We start from the raw sequence: 20,785 nt of genomic DNA on the forward strand, positions 1-20,785 counted from the left end.
TTTTCTCGTGTTAATTTCAAAGTTTTAGGAATCATAAAAAAATGTAATGAAACTGAAAACTTGTCCTTTTGGCCTGGTTTTCATATGCTGTGTCACATATGTCACGCTTTCAAATACAATGGGTTAGAGGATGTAATTTAACCGCTGTCATGTTTCTGCTTGTTAGTAATATAAACACTGTACGGTATGTTTACAGTCCATTTATTAGCACAAGTATAACTGTATTGTAATGAATTGTATCTAGTTTGCACAAATGCAACTCAGTCCAACCCAGTATCACGGCACAGCGTGTAATAGACACTGGTCCACCACCGTGTAGATGTCAAGCTTTGCCTCTCCAAAGCGTGAAACGGACACGCATGCTCAAGTTACAGTATCAGCAGGGGGAGGTAATACAAAGAAGGTATGAAGTACCTCCCAGGCTCCTTCTACGCTGGAAACAATTAAGCTTGGTGACTGATATGTATTTACATGTAAATGTGTTTTTGATGTCTCTTTAAATGTTTTCCCATGATTCTTCTCATGTTGGCTTCAAATAAAATATCTTCCTCTGGTGGTCGATCGGCCGATGTGTCTATTACCGCACGTCTAGTCTCTTCCGAAATCTTTTTCTTTTTTAAGTAACTGACCAAGAGTTATTAACTCCAGTCCAACATAAACAGCTCAGCTCTGCTCGTGAAGGCGGATCAATGTAGCGACACCAGCAGTAACATTGCAAACGCGGACATCACTATGCCGCTATGGTGTAGGTGGGATGTATGTGGATGTGTAAGCTAACACTACATCAGATGCAGCGTGCTGATGTGCAGCAGCTGTGGGCAAACTAAGGCAGCTTAAAGAGCAACTGATAAGAGATCGATGCATGGAAGAGTGATGGTTCGTGGCATGTTGTGCTTTTTCTCCACTATCAAAGTATCTGATAAATAGAGAGTGCTGCTTTTTCTTTGTGAGATGAACTCCTGATAAACCCCCTCATTTGTTCCGGTTCTTAGACGTCCTTGTGTGCAGATAGGAAATTTAAGAAAAACATAAAAGTTCCCCTTAAGGGTTCAAGAGCACATTTGCACAAAACATACGCGACAACATTTAAACGTTGTCAGTTACCCTCAGCTATCTTTGATTCATATCAGCACATCCATTTTTTACTATGTTAATAAAAGCTGACAAAGTTTCCAGCAGAAACAGCTCCGGGATGATAAACGCAATTCACGTCCGGCTGAAATCCTGACAGCGCCGGCTGACTGTTTCTCGTCCAAAGCAAACTTATCAAGAGGAAATCAGAGGAAGATATTTGACAGACTGTAGAAACATCTCACTGCTGTGTGTCTGGAGAGGCAGGGCTGTGACAGGAACTCGGGGAGAAGCCATTAAAGTGGGATTTACAAGGTAAAGAGCATTAGAGATGTCTTCAGGAGGATTTAGGGGGGCCTGCGAGGCTGCAGATGCAAGATAGCAGAACTTCCACTCGTCTTTAATATCGGGAAAGATCTTAAAACCCAATTAAAGATAATGATCTGTGAAATATTTAATATCTCTTTACTTGTCTGAATGTTTACATCATGTATGAGCGTGACGATGATTGATGCTGGGATACTGTTTTTAGAGTCCCACTGAGGTGGGAGTGTACTTAAACTCAAAACTGAGTCACAGTTCTGTGCAAAAGTCTTGAGCCAGCCCTCATTTCTTTATATTTTATTGGTCTAATGTGAACTTTAAAAACAACTTACTGATCACCAATAATTAAGTAATCCAGTTTATCTATTTTTCTGTTGTACTTGACTTTCAACATTCAACAGTATTTTTTGTTGTTTTTATTTTTCTGGACCATTAATGAAACCTGAAGGAATTCATCTGTCATTTCTAACCCAACGGCTCCCAAACTTTTTGTGCTTTAATTGAATTTAAACAATTCGTGGCTACAATAATAATAATTATATTTTACATTAAAAACACAATTTTAATTGTGGATGTTGCACATATTCCTGGATTAACCATTACAGAAACATTAAAAATCGATTACTAGCACAGTTAATTTAGGGCAGCTGTCACATAAACATTGGGTTTAGTTAGTGGTCTAATCATTTGCTAGACACTGTATACATGTACATACATAAATAACATTCACTGAAGGCAAAAACATAAATATGCTCCCTTAATTCCTTTATAGAGAAACAACCTTGAAAGCAAACAGCTAATGTTTAAGTCTGTGAGCACTGGTTTGCTTTAAGTTTAGAAACAGAGATTTAAAAACTTTCCTTTGTGACATAACTCGAGTCTCCTTTAAACCTCGCTTTGTGTTCAACCCTTCAGCTGACAGAACCCAGTCGGGCGTCCGTTAACGGCCGTTATCGGGAGCATGCCTGAGCTCTCTGAGCTCTAACTACAAAAGTAAAACTGAAAAGAGACAAATGAGCACCTTCCCGCTCAAACGGCTCCCAACAGTAACAGTTAAAGACACAGCGGCTGTGTCATTTAGGCTTATCAGAGGGGCTGAGCAGAGGTAGGTGGCATTACCTGAGCTGTATCATTTACCTACATTTACCTACGGGTAAGGCGACACTCGTCACCATGTTATTTACCTAAAGTGGTGTACAGTTAGCAGGCAGTAAGTGTAGGGCTGCTGTGTCAGACAGTAATTGCTGTTTGGATAAAGGCTGAAAGAGACCGAGCTTACAGTTAGTCTGGCTTTAGTCAGGACGTCTAAGCAGGGATTTTATTTTGGAAATGATCTAATAATAATTTGCTGTTTTATTGAAGAGCACGATTCACTGATTTACATAAGAAAAACAGGGCTATTTTACATAAGCAGCAACAACCAAATCCTGTTTATTTATACTAAAAGGATTTTTGCTGCGTTTCACTATTTAATATTTGGATTATGCTCACTGATTTGCACTCACACTCACACCTGTGGACAATTTAGACTCACCGATTAACCCAACACGACTACATCTATGTCTTTGGGCTGTGGGAGGAAGCAAGAGTACCTGGAGACGACCTCTGCAGAAGAGGATGGATGGATGGATTTAGGGATTTTTGGATGGATAGATCGACTGGTTTTTTCATGCTTCATTTAAAGGGTAATACCGGTGGCCTCACCCATCAACAACCCAGTTTGTAGCCTGAGAGGGAAAAATCCAAGGATAAATAGGATTTTTCTGAGGAATAAAAAAAAGTTTAAAAAAATGACACTTTCACTTTCTTCTAGTGCACTTTCAGTTACTGATTTGGAACAAAGTAGAGCTCAAAGAGCAGTGACAAGAGTGTAAGATTTAAAAAGCAGGGTAAAATAATGTGTAATCCTCAAACAGCGCTCATAGGTGTGGTTCTGCTGTTTTCTAAGCAGTTCATTTCAATGTTAACCACAAAAAAAAAAAAAAAAAACAATTGGCAGAAAACTGTCGCAAACATGAGTAAATCTGCGCTCTTCATTTAAATATTCCCTGTTTCATAAAATGAGAACTCTCAGAAATATATATGTAACAGGCTCCCATTTCTTACATCAATCTTATGACTTCGCTCTCTTTGTGTACTGTTTTTTTCTTTTTTAAACGCCGGCACTCGGTCGATTCTGACTCAAAAGCAACATTTAAAACTATGGCTGATGTTTTATTGCTGTAGCAACTGTGATTTACTCATTTTTAAATCTCGCCAATAAAGCAGCAGTTTGTATTGGAAGCATTAATATCGCCACCTCCTGTTGTTTTAGAGAGTTTGTGTTTGTTTACAGCACTCGCCCGTCTGGCCCGATGATGCTGAAGCTTTTTTAAAACCTCGTACAGTAATATATTAGAGACCAGCAGGATCACATTGACATTTAAAAGTTTCCTCTTAAATTCCAGCCATAAATCAGAGGAGTCAGCCGCTCTTTTGCTCTATACTGAAGTGCAAACAGATGACGGGTGATATATACTGTGCGTATGTGTCATCACCACTAATCAGTGAGCTGATTCCATCATATTCTGCCAGCCTTTGTTTGGATGTTATTGTTAATTTCATGGTAGCGATGATGAGAAAATAAGTTCCTCGCCCGGAGCCACATGGTGTTTTGTGTTTACTCGTTGATTCGTCTTCTGGAGAAACCACATTTACAGCTATTGATGAGACCTGTCGGAGCTTGCATTACACAGTCTGATACAGGCGTCGCTTTGATACGTGTCAAATAGCGATAATGTTTCTGGGTGTTAATGTATGTAGCTGTACGATGGCGAGAGATAAGGCCTGGAACTGAAGCCTCGAGGTAATTATTCCTTAATTAAATAAAGGTAATGTACTTGTTTCCTCAGAGTAAAAACCATAATTAACTGAAACCTCAAAGAGGATCAGTGCAGTTATCAGTACAATAAACTCCTCTGTGTGACTGTAAAGCTGCCAGATAACAAAATTAAGATTAAGTAAGATAACGACGATGACTTTAGATGAATAAAGGAGTGTTTAATAGTTCCTAACATCGAGTGAACAACTGTGAAACTTGAAGTTGTTTTTTTCTTTTTGTAAAACTGTGCCAGAGTCTGCAGCCAGCCCTCATTTTGGATGCATAAACATATAGAAATGCAGTAGAGAAAATGGAAAAAACACAGGCTCTACAATTTTAACAAGCTTGAAAGACAATATTTGGTGTGACCACCTTTATTCTTTAACACAGTCTGAGCTGTCTTAGGCAACTTATAATTTCTGATGATACTTTGATGTGTTCGTATTCCACCGATTTTAGAAAGACATACATCTTTCTCTAGAAGCAAAGTACAGAGAAATGTACATGTACATGAGCAACTTTAAAACTACTTTGTTGCAGGTTTTTAATAATAAAATTTTAAATATCTACTAATAAGAGTTTAGCTGAACTAAGAACTTCTTAGATCCATCAACTATCTGAGAAACTGGGTTCAACACAGACTTTGCTACCAAGTTGAAGTCTTTCAAACATCCCTAAAAACCAAGCGATAAGTTTCTCAGGTGTTGTTATTGGACTTAAACAAGTGAAGAGGACATGAAATGGAAAGCATTTCCCCAAACTCCAGAGGAGAGTACACAGTTGAAAACTTGTGAAAGACTCACCCTGCTTCCTTTCTCTGGAAAGCACCTGCACCCTCTGCTGCAGTCCAAGCCGTCACATGGCTCATCAAACTTGCCACCCTGAAGAAATAAAAAGGTGACAAATTAGAAAGAAATTCTGGGAAATGCATGAGATATGCGATAGCTGTTCCAGATCAAACTTTCAGGTGTTTATCCAAAGTGGGCGAGACATCCTTTCCCTCCTTTTAGTGGAACTGTGGGGTATAAAAGTATGACACTGAACACGCCGCTGCAAGAGCACCACTTCAAACACCTTGATAAAAATATGGCAACAATCAAACACAGCAACGCAATGAGTAAACAACGCAATGAGTCACACCGACAATATTTGCTGCTGCTGCTGCAGCCGCCAGACACTGACAAATCTGATGTAATTTTAAAAAGGTCAAAAGTTGTTAAGGTGGATTTAGAGAAGGCAGAGGTGCTTATTGATGAAGTGCAGGAATTTTTCTATGTATTCTCCAAACACAATGTGTGCCATCGCGTTCTGTATGGTGTTTATTATCCAGTTGCACTGTTGCACTTGTGACAAGTCCAAAACTGAACCAAGACTGCAGAACCAGTGATGGGGAAACCCTTCACCCTGCAGGGCGCCATCATAATGTCATTGTGACCTGTTTGCTTTCTCAGCCAGAGGCGAGGCTTCATATTTGGCAAATATGAGAGTCTGTATTAGTGAATAAATGAAAGCTTTATGGATGAATCTAATCGTAATCCAACTTTGTTATTCGCTTAAATAACAAAACGTACCAATCGGCATGTTAAAGGCTTGGCTCATAAAGCTTCCTGAATTTATGCTGAATTGGGAGGATTCAAAGGCTCTCACAACATGAAATGCAAAGTGTGGTCGATGTTTTTAAAGAAGCGCGGCTCTGCATTTATCGGTTTTGCATGACTAATTATACTCCATAACTAACAGCCCATCATAATCAGAGTGGACTGCTTTTTCAAAGCATGACAAGGACGCTGTGTGATACAGCTTCACACAACCTTTTTCTGATGGCCACCGAGCATTAAAGAAGGCCAGACTGTACTCTCTGTGACCTCAAACCTGAAAGTAACCCAACGTGACCGCAACTGTAATACAAACCAGCTTTAACCTCTTAAGCCCCGACGCCTAACCCATCTCCTGCCTTTTGCCCCCGTATCTGGGGGCGTTGGGGGTTAAGAGATTAAACCAGCGTTCAAGTTACAATCTGAGATCTGATCTAATGTCAGCGTACAAATAAGCCTGAAACACTTTCAGTGAGAGAAACTTCTGATTCAACAGGTATTATTACTATTATTGCGCCATGTGACGGCAAGCTAGGGTTGTGCTGATTCTCGGGATTGAGGATGGGAGGAGTTTGCTGATTTTTTATAACATTTGTTGGGTATTTTTCATTATTATTATGATTATTTTTATCATGTGTATTAGGTAGTGATGGTATCAGTTGAGAGCTCACATGGTCAGGTTAAGTAGAAGAACTATCATACAACTAGCATGCAACTAAAAGTGCTGTTCATGGTTCTGAAACAGCAGCAGAGAGGAGCACATGTCAGCATAACTCAGCCAGTAAGAGAAGCAGCATGCCCACACAGAGTTCATACAGTAATGATGTCCGATGTGTGCATTGACTTCTTCCAAATGATTTTTGTGTTTTCTCATTTATCTGCACTCAACACAGGTTCAGTGTGCGTGACATTCGGCTACTGAAGCTCTAAAACACTCCTCTGGTGATCTGCATTTACGGGAGCTTTTCTATATGAGATTCGGTCCTTATGGAAATTTTGTTTTATTATAATAGATAAAGTTTCATTTTAATGTTCAAGCAGCGGCCTCAACAAGCAATCTCACTTTAAAGTAGACCTTTTGTGTAAATTTCTAAATGACATATTTTTTATTCTTGGAGTGCCCTAGAGTAGCTTTGCATGATTCACAGTTCAAACTGATCCCTCTTTATCTTATCTCGGTGCCTCGATGCAGTCCATTCTCTCTCTGAAACAAGCTGTTTTAGCTCCTGTCTCCTGAGACAACTTTCCTCTGATTGGCTGATGGTGTAGCTGGTGTGCCCAAGATGTCTTAAAGCTGTCTGAAACTGATCATTCAGAGCAGTCTAAAGCCTTTCAGGTCACAGGGATTACTTGTAATATGTAATATGAACATCCACTACTGGAACGGATTTCAAGCTCAAGAATATGAATCCTACATGAACTTACAAAAACTGAAACAAAGATCATGCAATACGAAACGCTGATAAACATCTTTTACTGCTTATAAATACTGAAGGAAAAGACGTTCAGATGCAGATTTACCTTCTAGAAAGGTGTAACTTCAACTCTTCAGTCATACACTTTGATTTTATTATATCTGTTACATATTAATGGTAAAAAATGAATTTGGTTTATATGTTGTAGTATCTGCAGAAATTTGCAGAAAAGCTCATAAAGTTTTATTCTTGACCTTAACTGTCTGACTTTTTGGGTCATCATCAGTCAAGACCCCAACCTTAACCCTTACTCTAATCCCATCCAATAAGAATATGTCACTTTCTATTTCTGTTAGATTGCCTTGTCAAGGAACAAAGATAACTTTTGCTCATGAAAAACTGTTCAGTTTTCCCAAAAAAGTCCAGCTTGCCTTTCTCCAAAATAAAGGGTTAGGGTTTTCAGTTGTAATGATGTGGACCTCAGAGGCAAGTTTATTTTTATTCAGAGGGCCAAAAACTAAAAAAATCTTCACTACATGTCAGTTTGTTGGCACTGAACAACAATGCATCAGATGATAGAGACTCCCTGGTCATCACAGACCTGAACATGTCTATTTTGCAGCTTATAAACTCCAAGTGAACTGCAGATTAACCTTTTGGGTTCCATTCCTGAGATATCTATGGAACATCACACGGCTCTTTTGGAGTTTATAGGCCACCCAGAGAGAGACAGCGAGAGAGAGAGAACCTTTATAAGCTGACCCATGAGTCTTAAACTACACGAGGCTCTGTAAACGTCAAAAAACCCAAACACATCCATCCGTGCTTATGGATCCGATGATGAGATAGACGAAATCTGCGAGTGCTCGTATGGATCTCTGAATTTATTGATGATGCCTGACATTTTGTCACCTGCTCAAATAAAGTGTTGCAGTCTTGATTGTTTCTGTGTGAACCCAAGAAAAAATGCTCTATATGAAACAGCTGTTTGAACCTCTCTCCAGGGTCAAACTCGAGGGTCTTGGCTGACATTTCACTGACTGCTCATGAAGAGGAGAGAGGGATAGAAAGACGTCAGTTGACATCTGACGGAGATGAAGAGGACAGATGTGGATGAGGATATGTTGTGATGAGGTTTGAAAGTTTGCAGGGTGGAGCTTATGTGTTTTCTGTATTAGATCATATGACCCCAGACTGTGAGAGCAATAATCAAGGTTGAGGTTCGCTCAAAAGTTCCAAATTTCTTTGAGTATAAAACTAGAGAGATTCCTGGAATTAGGCATTTTTTTTCTAGAAGACAAAGTTTATAAATATTTTTAGCAAAGAATATTAATAGAGAAGGACAGACCAAAGAATACTATTGGCAACTTCACCTGCTACAAGTACTACAACTGCTGCTGCTGCATTGTGTGATTGTAGAGAAAGAAAAGTGGAGGAAAATTCACAACAATGAGAAAGTGAGCTTGGCACAGAGTAGGGAGAGAGAAAGAGAGAAGGAGGGGAAAGGTCATTGGTGCTGGTCATGCTTTTATTCCCTCTGATCTCCTCTATTGGTCTAATCACAATGACAGAAGGAGGGCAACAGAGAGGGAAACAAGAGAGGGAGAAAAAAGGGAGAAAGAGTGGGATAGAAATGGGGGGAGACCAAAAAAAAAAAAAAATAGGGAGGGTGCTCAGATTGAACCTTTGGCAAAGAGGCTAAAGAGACAAGAAGCTAAAAATAGAAGCACGGCAAGTGATTTGGAGCATTTTTCCTAATCACAATGAAATCTTTAAAAGATTTTTTTAAAGGAAAAGAGGCAAGGATGATGGGAAATCTATGGAATTAGAAAATAATAGCAAAAGAAAGAAAAGCAAAGGAGAGACTTCAGATTTGATGCTGATTAATAGTCTGTGCATCTCAGTTCTCAGATTTCAACTTTTGATTTGGGTCTGTTATCTGAGATTTTGTTAAACCACAAATTCTTCCTGGTGTATTGTCCAATGAGAGAGCACTGATTCAGATTCTTTTTGTCCCCGGGATCCTCACTTCTGGGCTCTAATCCAGGTTCCACCTGAGCAGGGCGGAGATGTGCTTGGGCACTGGTGCTTGTTCACTTCCCTCTGTCCACACCCAGACTTTAAAGATGAGGGATGATATGTGCAAACAGATGCTAAGCTGCAGATCAGCGGGGGAAAAAACTCAAGAGTAGAAGCCGAGTGATGTAACGGTGAACGCGGAGAGACAAAACATAGTCACGTGCACGCGGCAAAGAACTACTGTTAACGGGAACACGTGAGCACATTTGGACAAGCAGACACAGGTATTACACTGTACTGCTAATCCCAACACCCTAAAGCTCAAACATAAATGTCAAAGGAGACCTTTAAACATGACAGAACAGTCAAATTTTCCTCACTATGAAACTCAGAACAGCACACACACACTTACAGAGCTACACACAGCTAAGATTATCTCATAGAAAAGGTGAAGATATCAGGACAATGAGCTTCACAATGTGAATGCTACTTGATCATCTATTGTGTTCTCTCGTGTGTTTAAGGCGTGCTGAGCACTTTCTGCTGCTGGACAACATAAAAGCAAAAGATACTTCATTGCTGGAGTGAAGACAGAAGCAAGCTGTCTTGTGTTACAGGGTTAAAATTAACTCTCAAGTAACTCAAACATTTCTCACAGACTTAGACTTTTCGACAAATGAGAGCATGTTTCACCGGACAATAAGGTCAGCTGCCTCGGCAGTGAGTCTGTAGAGAATGAACTCTAACTTCAGCATCTTGGTCTGCAGGTTTTAGTCTTTGTTCAGCTATGCAGTCCAGCTAAGACTGGTCTAACAACCAGTCCTCCATATGTTGCAGTTCCTGGTAAGAACAACTTCTTAACTCAAAAATCTCCGGGACAGTCCAGGAAGGTAAACTTAGACTACATCCAACTGTAGGGGAAACAAATTGGTAACAAGGACACTGATACAAAGGCAGCTAGGCAAGTAAAACAGACAGAAGGGAAACATAACATGAGAAGCTGGTGTGTTTAAAAACTACTGGCCCACCGACACATTACTCCTACAGGAGCTGCCTGGCCATGAAAACTCAGTCCCTGAATCTCCCAGAGGGCGGTTTTTGTGCTACTGTTAATCCCAGGGGAGATTTGGACATTACATGGTCTGTGACTTTGTGTTGGACTTGCTTGAATCGTCCATTAGTGGAAAACACGTACTCCCAGTAATCAGGTTTCATTAGGGATGGGTATCGAAAACCGGTTCTTGCTGAGAACCGGCTCCCACTGTTTCAATTCCTTGGAATTGTTTGCCATTTTTGCAAACGATTCCCTTATCGATTCCAGTCGCCCCGAATGACGTCACCACGTTGCGGAGCGTCATTTACCTGGCAGGAAACACGGCGCCTAAGCGGCTCAAACGCTCAAAAGTTTGGTTTTACTTTACGAGAACGGATGACAACAGGGCAACTTGCAATACTTGCAAAGTAGATGTTTCATTTAAGGGAGGAAACACTATGAATATGCAAAAGCATTTGCTCACAAAACACGCAATGACCTTAAATGAATGTCATGTTTTTAATTCCGCTCCGGATTCGTGAATCTCAACCCAGCAGCAGCGGTAACGTTTGCACGTCCTCTCCCGTTAATGCGGCAGGGAAATAATCAACTAACAGTGCATATTATGTTAGCGCGATCTGCCTTATTACAAAACCTGCCATTACTGTGCATTTAGGTGACCATGATGAGACAGACAGAGTCTGGCTGGCTCAGATGCTGGCAGTTCTCGCTGGAGTCTACCGGTAGCGTCTCCTTTCAGGCCAGGATAGACGAATGTCACCGAGCAGTGACTAAGTTTGTGGTCAAAGGTTTGCACCCATTTGCCACAGCAGATGCCCCGATTTAAAGTGAATGTGTTTAATTGTAGGCAGGGACATTACTGGATATTCTTGTGTAATTGCTACAGAATAATTTATGTTATACTTTGTTATTGCTACAAAAGAACATTTATTTTATTATTTTACATTTACAATGTTTTTTCCTGGGGACCCTGTGACACCCCATTGAAGAGCCGTAGGCTGTGGATCTCTTAAGATCTCACTGTTTGGTTTGTAAGGCCATGTTACTCCTAAATTTCTATCTTGTTCAAAGAGAAGATATAAAACAAAGTTCTAAGCTAATCGACCTTAGTGTTCTCCTTTTTTAAAAAAGAATCGATTCGAGAATCGATAAAGAAACGAATCGTTAAACAGAATCGAAAATGGAATCGGAATCGTGAAAATCTTATCAATACCCATCCCTAGGTTTCATTGTAATCGTATACAGTATATGAGCTCTCTAAATTCTTTTCAGCATCAAGTAAATGTGCAACATGTGCTCACTGTATATTAAACAAAGTTTAAGTTGTTTGGCATGCTATGCGCCCAATTAAATACATGGCTGCCTTCATTTTGCTGACCCAGGTGCAGCAGAAGTGCATCCTTGAAAGTAGGCTTACTAGTGGTCAAGTGTCAGGTCTAGAACCCCTCCAACGGTCGAGTGTCAGATCCAACATCTGCCACGATACACAACAAGCTCACTCCAGACAAAAGCCTGAAACTTTCAATTTGCAAATGTTTACTCGCAAAAGACTGTTAAACATGTTTATTCATGATCATCTGAGTGGATCCAACACTGTGTGTTTACTTCTACTCTGACTTATATTCACTTAATAATCTTGAGTGTTTACCCACAGTATACTTTCCAAACACGTTTAATGTATGTGTATGTCTGACAGGGGGTCTTTACTTTCATGCTCTTCATAGACCTGAGAGGCACATCTCGTGGGTAGGGGCTGATGTCTGGACTTGCCTTTTCATTCCTATAGAATCTGCTGATATTATCCAGAAGAAAGTTGAGTCTAGGGTTACCCTTAAGATCATATGCATTGCCTCTTCTAAAGCTATAGAAGTAAGACAACAATGCATGATAAAACAAGGTAGCAGTTTTGTTTTTTTTTGTCTTTTAAAAAAAGGGGGAGATAGACCTTTGTTTGCTTTGTATGTTATATAATTCCTTCCTTCTAACATGATGGGGTGGTTTGATTGTCAACTGGAATGCGTGAGCACTTAAACAGTAATATTATTAATTAGTAATATTAAGGTAATAGTCTGCATATGAGCAAAAAAAAAGTAAAATGATAACCTTCTAAAACACTATAAAAGTGAAAGTGTTTAACCATTTGAACCATGGGAAGTGGCAGTTTCACAGGTATGTCAGAGGCACAAGGTGTATACTGGTCTCTGTGCAATGATGGACCTAGTGACTTGTGGCTTGTACAGGCCCCCGTGTTGTCACTTTAAAGCATATTTGGTTAGTTCCATTTTTTTAATATATTTGGTCAATTTTGTAAGCCATATTTCAAACCAAACCACTGTTTTGTTTTTTCAAATGCTAATCAAGTGGTTTTTGGTGCCATAATAAAACATCCATCCATCCATTTTCTACAACTTATACCCACATAGCAAAATTGGTATGGCCTGGATCTGGCTCACACAATGTGCTTACACATGGCCCACATACCACAAAGAATGACGACCCTTTGGTGGGGCAGATGTGGTTTGCCAAAGGTGGCCCACACATGGGCCAGCACAAGGCCAGTTGCAGACACACTGGTAGTCCTGTGCTGGCCCATGTGTGGATTACCTCTGGCAAAACTGATCTGGGCCACCAAAGGGCCGTCATTTTTTGCAGTATGTGTGCAATGTGTAAGTTGTGTGCAGCCACGGGCCAGTTGCAGACACACTGCTGGCCCTGTGCTGGCCCAGAACAGTTTCAGCTTTGGCCCCAGATGTCAGCCTAATGTGTACCTTAATCAAGCCATGCAATAACAACATGTGCCAGAACATAATAGTGCAAAAGTAACTCTGTTCAGACAGTGAATGGACTGATTCTTATACAGTACTTTTCTACTCTCCCGGATTACTCAAAGTGCTCTATACAGCATGCCACATTCACCCAATCACACACTTTCTCTAAACTGAGTGCTTCCTAACTACATTTATAGACATTAACACTCTTGACATGCAGACTGGAGGAGCCAGGGATCGAACCACTAACCTTCCGATCAGTAGGTGACCTGATCTACAGCCACACAGTGGTAAACATGCGTAAACCCTCTCTAGGTTTTGGATAAAGCGTACACTCACAAACCTTTCAAACCTGCATTTGAAACGTTGGCTACCATAGAAGTATAGTATTGCAACATGGCATTTGGGTCTTCTAACTAAAATAGGAAAATAGGAACATAAATAGTACCATCATTGCCAGACCTGACCCACATCTGGTTGACATACACCCTGCCATGACACCAGTCAGTCAGAAGTGCCAGCTTGATGCCAGATCTGGGCAAGACCTGTTTTCTATGAGCCTGGGCCACATACACCAAACCAAAATCAGGCCAGATGTGGCATGCCATCACATAAACAGTGCCATATATGCCAGGCGTGGCCCGTATCTGGATGACATACCACTTACCATGCCAGAAGTCAGGCAGCAGTGCCAGCTTGACACCAGATCCGACCAGACCTGTCTGCTATGTGGCTATGGGACCAACAGCAGCAAGCCTAGACCTGACCATCCATCTACTCCATCTCAGCCAGAGGAACACCAAGGCGTTTCCAGGCATGCTGGAAGGCATGAGCAACATCATTTCTTAATGTTCAGAATTTCTACAGCCTGTGCGCCAAGGCACCAACACCAAAGGACCTCTTGTGGTTATATGTACCACTGTGAAATCACCAGAAAACAATGCTATTAAACAGAAGAAAGCGGCATGGAGCCCAGTGACCTTCTTCAAACTTAACAAGCTGAAGAATTTTTGATTGCTGTTTAACCAAAGACCAACCAAACATGTGTGATGTTGAAATTACAAGTCAAGGTGACCTGTGCAGTTTTTATTACATCTAGTGTGAAAGAAGCCTTTACAACACTTTACATGAATACAATTTTAATTGGCAGTGATCTCTTTCTTTATGTTGCAACCATCCAGTTTATTCATGCAATGTGCTAACCAAGCTAGCTAGCATTAGCTGATAACGTCATACTTAATATTTTTTTTAGAAATACAGAAATAAATCACCTCTGCCAAAGATGATTATGCCAAAATGTTAAAATCCAGACCCTATAATGAACCTCTTGCTGATGTCAGAGCCCATTGTGAAATGCACTATACACAGGTACACACACACACAGGTCTTTATCACCAGCTTCCACATTTATTTATAGTTTTCCCAGGTTATGACATGAACACAGTCTGACAGCTGTCGGTCCCAGCTGATTTCCCTCTCCCACCGCTCCTCTCCGTCTCACTATAAAAAGGGAAGGAAACCATTATCAGTCCAAATCGCCATCAGCTGTTCTCACCGGCATCTCCAGCACCGCCCCGTTGAGCCCACTGCACCACTCCTCCCCTGTAGCCGCGCCCGGGACCACACCTCCGCCACACCTCCGCCACACCCATCTATGCCCATCTTTTATATACAGCCTGTGTACAGCTTAAAGAAGTTAAAATGCTGAGCGGCGTGGAAAGCTGAGGAATGATTTCACTGGAAAAACAAGAAGAATCAGAAGCTGCTCCAAAAACAAAGAAAGGCAAAGGGGTAAAAAAAAAAAAAAAGAATGAAAAGAAAAAGCAGATGGAGGAGGATAAACTTTTTCTTTTCTCTCTTTATCAGCACATCTCTCAGGTTTTACTCCACCTCTCCCTTCATCATCTCATCCTCCCTTTGCCTCTTTCCATCGCCATCTGTGACCCTGACATGCACCACAGGAGACCGGCCAGCTGTGTTTGGGCCTCCAGTGTTCCCTGTTTGCAACTGTTTATTTCCACGCTGCATGTGTCATGGTGTGTGCGTTCGTGTCATGTCTAAGCGTGACAGACTGTATATAAGCACTCGAGCACGAGGATATATGTACAGAAGGCAAACACGCATGTAACCGTGCGTATGTGCTCTGCATGCGCGTGTGGGGTGATCTCAGATCTATGGATGTATTTGTGTGGTTTGTTTAGAGCTTGTTTAGAGCTTTGTGTACTTGTCCACAAGCTCACGTGTATTACTGTATGTGTGTGTTCCCCTCCACTGGGCCACCCAGTTCGAGACAGGTCACCGATAACAACCAGCGGAAATTTGTGACACTATGACGGATCGAAACCGGACATCTGCTGCAAATAAAGTAAAGCGCTTAACCTCCAAATGAGGGAGAAGACGTTTCACTCTGACAGCACGCTCACCAATTCAGGATGTTTTAAAAGTGCCAGATTTTTCCAAACCACGAAAGCAAACGTGTAATTATTCATTTTTATCTAATATGTGAAATTATAGGAGAATGAAAAAGTTATGCTAATGATGCATTTATGAATCCATCTATTTCCCTAAATTATCTATTAGATTTTTTTCTGTGCCGTTTTTAACATTTTAACTCAAAAATATGTTGATAGATTCTTCACGTGCAGCTTCTGCAGATTGTAGATTTTTCAGCTCTACACATTATTGTCTCCCCCAAATCACCGCCATTGTGTTTTGTCAGCTTTAGTTTTCCAACAACTTTTATGTTTTGTGTGCTTTTTGCACCATTTTTTTTAATTTGCTGGTCTTTGCTACCATAAAGTTAACAGAAAACAACAAAGAAAAAAGCAGAGCACATGCAGTTTGGTGCTAAAGGGTTAAAACCTACAGAAATCCCACAGATATGGTTCTTTAACAAACAGTTGACTTTTAGTATAATCAGGAGCTTTTCCTTTACTGATTTCATCTAAACAACATAATCATCATAATGGGGATACTCCCCCCTTTTCATTTCTCAATCAGTAATCCTGTTAGGACTGTGTTAATGTTGTGAAACAATTTAATGTTAACCTCTGAATGCAGCTGTGGTTTGCTTGATTCAGTCAAAAGTAAACTAAGCTCCTACAAACTGCCACGTCTCTCCATTTCCTTGAGGATGACCGACAGAAAGTCCTCCAAAAAAATCAAGTCAGCGAGAAACTGGGTGGGACATTTAATCTGACAAATGTCCTGAAAAATATGTGCTGTGCTACCCTGCCTACCACAGTCACCTTAATGACATAATAGAGAAAAAACAGACAGCAACATTTAACGTGAGCAACTGAGCCATAAAAATATGAAGGTTGCAGGGAGAAAATATTTTCATAGAACTGTGGAGGAGGAGGAGGAGGAGGAGTGGTGGGGTAGGGTGGAGACAAATCTTCCACTGTTACGGAAACATTTGACATTTAAATCTCCATGATGTCCACATCATCAGTCACGTTGCATTGAGTTTGGAAACCTTCCAAATATGAAACCCTACACGCAGGTGAACATTCACTCCTGACATCTGCATCATGAAGACGAGCGTCAGGTATAAACTGAAACACCTCAGATACCAGCATGAAGCCAAAAACCCCCCAAAAAACATCTGGCTTACTGCCAGCTCAAATACAGTGCATGCAATTAGATATTTATTTTATTGTTATTTATGTATCTGAAAATGCGCCAGACAGTACAGCTTCATCATTCGGCAGGTGATCAGAGCCAGTTGAGGTATCTGACTAGGACTCCTCTGGGATGGAGGACAGGCAGTTTGTGGGCAGCATCAAGCTGCCAGTCTACCTACAGACAGCTTCTGTTGTCAGATGGGGACAGCATCCAAAAGAAGTGTGGAGTAATCGGTGTGTGGGGCATTCTTGCTCGTGCTGTTGTTGGTCAGTCGGCCAGTGGTGACAACTGTCACTCCCTTCCCTGTTCTTGTCAACTCGTAAATTATTCAGCACTTAAACAATGCAATGGTCATCCGCATCGAGCATCGTGCACTTGAAAGTTTGCAGGACTGCAAGGGAGCACATTTGCAGTGGGTTAAGCCACCTCTCCGTAGGCTCTCTGTAGGCAGATGCCTGCAGTACTGTAGCATAAATTAACTAAATGAGGGTGCCCCAGGGTAGATCCAGGACATGATGGAAAGATTATGTCTCTCAACCACCTTGGGAATGCCTCGGTGTTTCCCTTGGTTGAAATACAGGACTTTGCTTATAGTGCTGCCTGGTAACCTGGACCCAGATAAGAGACATGGCTGCCTGGATGGATGGATAGATGAACGGGTGGATGGATAGATACAGGGTAGGAATAGGAATGGCAAAGATATGCATGCTATTTGGCTCCAAGTAAACAGCAAGCAGACCTTTTCCCTTTTTGTGCAATATATTGTTTATTTGAAAAAACAAACAAACAAACAAACAAAAAAATGTAGGTAATTGTTTTCCTACACTGTGTCCCAAAACGCTTTCAGGCTTTCATTTATAAATGCTGATATAGCCTTGGTGACTCTTGTGCACAGTAAAAGAAAAACACAAGAAAATTTTAAAAAGGGGGAAAAGTGAGCAAAATCACTGAGATGTTGATTCAGTGATTGTTGAATTTACAAGATGGGGATGTGTCAGGTTCACTCGAGCTGCTGTAGTAATACCAGCCCTGTGCAAACGGGGCTTGAGTATTATATATCTTATCGGAGCATATATTTTTGCATTAGCATATAATGCTATAACTGCTGGATAGTTTAATCTAGGAGAGGCATTTAGACTTGTGTAAAGCTTTTTATTGTGAAGTGCACACCAGCAGTAAAGTAAACAACACTGCACAGTACTCAATTAACGTTTTCACCACTGGCTGCACACACACACACACACACACATGCATGTATCCCTCTCTCTCTGTTACTGCCATGATAAGTAGAAGCGTTGCTATTAGACAGGATTAGCTCTCTACCTGTATGGCCTTGCTGGCTCTCTGTCTCACGTGCTGCCCTGCTGTTTTCTTTTGTCTTTTTCCCCCTCCCTCTATAAGCACAATTAAAGCAGGATGTTTTTTTAAGAACAAAATTAACTGGGGCGAGAATGGACACGCAGACAGGAGCTAAACAATGTGTCCCTCCAACACCGCTCACAGGGATGTGGGCTGTGTATCCTCGGGCGCTGTGCTGGGTTATTAAGTATTTTTCTCTTATCAGACCATCACAAAATCAGGGGTGTAGCCGGTCACAGTGTGACAGCAGGGAATATAATCTGCCACAATCTTGTAAGATCATTTAGTAGGTGTCACACATTAGTAGAGTTTAGCCCTTCATCTCCAAAAACTAAGAGCCCGTTCTCACAACATGGAGCACAAACACCAAATCCAATTACTGCATTTCCCACGAGGATAGAAATGCTGCTGTGCTGACACCGACACCAGTGTGACCTCAGAGGAGGGGGATTTTGAGGTCACATGATCTCCTCCCTCCTGCTATTTATGCTTCAAGTTTAGACACCCATCCTGACCGCCCCCTCCCCACTGGTATTTCAGACCCCATGTCCAAGACACTGTCTACATCGTCAGAATATGAGCTTCCGGTCCAGGTCTGCTTTCTCTCTCTCCTGCTCCACGGCCCAGCCTTAAATCCACTCTGATAGCAAGACTGCGCATAAAAATAGACCCAAACCAACTAAGTGTAGAGTCACTTTTCAAATTCAAATTCAAATTTTATTTGTCACATACACAGTCATACACAGTACGATATGCAGTGAAATGCTTACACTGCTCGTGACCTAAAAAAAAAAGGCTATGAATATAATAGGAAATAAATATGAAAATTAAAAAGGGTAAATTTAACTAGGAAGGAATAAAATAAAATATAAAAATTAAAGTTAAACATGAAATAACTGTACAACAACAAATTAGAATGAAGGGTAAATTTAACTGGGAAAGAATAAACTAAAATATATAAATTAAAGTTGAAAATAAAATAACTGTACAACAAAATACACAATATAGAAATATATAAGAATGTATGAAGAAATATAAATATATATATACAATAACAGCAGCTGTACAAGTATTAAATGGAAATGAAGAAATGTACTGTCTAGTGTTGTGCAATCCACATTTGTAAGTGTCTTGTGCAGTGCAAATATGCTTAAAGTGATTTATTGATGAAGTGATTCGATTAGATGACCACGCATCTAATCGAATTAGTGTAAACAAAGTCCAGAATGTCCAGTGTGTGTGTAAGAACTGTATGTGTGGGTCAGTACTGTGTGGTGGTGTGATTGAGAGACCGTATCGCCTGCGGGAAGAAGCTCCTCCTCAGTCTCTCTGTGTTGGTCTTCAGGGAGCGGAATCGCTTTCCTGACCTCAACAGAGAGAACAGTCTGTTGTTGGGATGGCTGAGGTCCTTCACGATCTTCCTGGCCTTGGTCCAGCACCGCCTGCTGTAGACTGAGTGCAGGTCAGGGAGCTCAGAGCGGATGGTAGCAGATAAAGAGATGTTGAATATCTCAGTGAACACAGGTGCTAGCTGGTATGCGCAGTCTCTGAGGATACGACCTGAGATGCTGTCTGGTCCTGCTGCTTATCCTGGTGTTCACTCTCTTGATGACGAGCACGTTTCCGGTGCTGGCAATATCTTCCTGTCTGCAGCCGTTAGCGCCGCTAGCACTAGCATCGTTGGAGTCCTTAGCTGCAGCCTCGAAGCGAACATAGAAGGTGTTCAGCTCGTCTGCCAGAGTCACGTCCGTGTTCGTCATACCGGTTGTTGGTGCTTTGTAATCCGTTATTGTCCTTAGTCCCCGCCACAGGCTCCTAGAGTCACTCTGTTGGAGTTGTGACTCTAGTTTCCTCCCGTAGCGCTGCTTTGCCTCTTTTAAAGTGCATCCAGGGTCAACAATCATTTAAGAGGCCTGTTTAGTACTAGAAGCAAATCTTTCAAAACGATCACAGGTGTGAATTTACTTTTTAAATACATTTAGAAACAAAAAAGGAAAAAAGCAGAAATAACTCGAGCACGGAGACATGAGGTCACCGCTGCTGTCGATCACAAAAGTCAATTTGGGATTCCCCGAGCCTGCAAAGTTTTTTCCATCTTGGCTCAAGGAAATGATTCATCATTTTTTATGAGCAGTCATGTAGAAATACTGATAGTGAGTCTGATTTACATCTGCATTCTTGCAGACACACTTTGAACTACTTGAACTCTCGCCTCAGCGACAATTGGCAGCCCGAATGCAAAGCCAACACAAACAAGCAGAAATGGGCTGCTTCTCACCAGCTTCAGTGGGATGTCACAAGAAGAGACTCAATCTGCGAGATGGTGTCCGAACAATAGTGCAGACAAAGAGGGATGCTGGACACGTTGTGATCGATGAAGTAGGCGAAGAGGGTTTTACTCAGATTTTGGTGAATTGTCGTATTTTGATTTGTGAGACGTGACTGGTCAAGGCAGATAAGATCATAGTGAAAACAAAGGAGCTCTGATTTAGTTCCTGAACACCTAAACTTGTGCTTTTAGTGTGATGATTAACAGGTAGGTGATGAGAATTAATGCAGGCTCTACAGCATCTGGGAATCCTGCTTAGCTGCCTAGTCCAGCCTAAAGGAAGACCATGCAAGTCTGGATTCTACATAAAAGATGGACATGGTCTCCCACTGGTTTTGGACTCAATGTTATCATTTTTTTTGCC

The 20,785-nt window shown here is 41.2% G+C and overlaps 1 protein-coding gene across 2 annotated transcripts in view; it reads right to left on the reverse strand.

The window, feature by feature from the left end:
• col4a6 (collagen, type IV, alpha 6) overlaps positions 1-20,785 on the reverse strand; it is a 143,695-nt gene that overhangs the window by 54,316 nt on the left and 68,594 nt on the right. For both annotated transcript variants that reach the window (XM_040046078.1, XM_040046077.1), the window contains exon 4: positions 5,059-5,136. In XM_040046078.1, coding sequence (XP_039902012.1) covers positions 5,059-5,136 — 78 coding nt within the window. The remainder of the gene's footprint in view (positions 1-5,058; positions 5,137-20,785) is intronic.

This window comes from Simochromis diagramma, unplaced genomic scaffold (genome assembly GCF_900408965.1).
Source record: "Simochromis diagramma unplaced genomic scaffold, fSimDia1.1 OVJJ01000338.1, whole genome shotgun sequence".
NCBI classification, from domain to species: Eukaryota; Metazoa; Chordata; class Actinopteri; order Cichliformes; family Cichlidae; genus Simochromis; species Simochromis diagramma.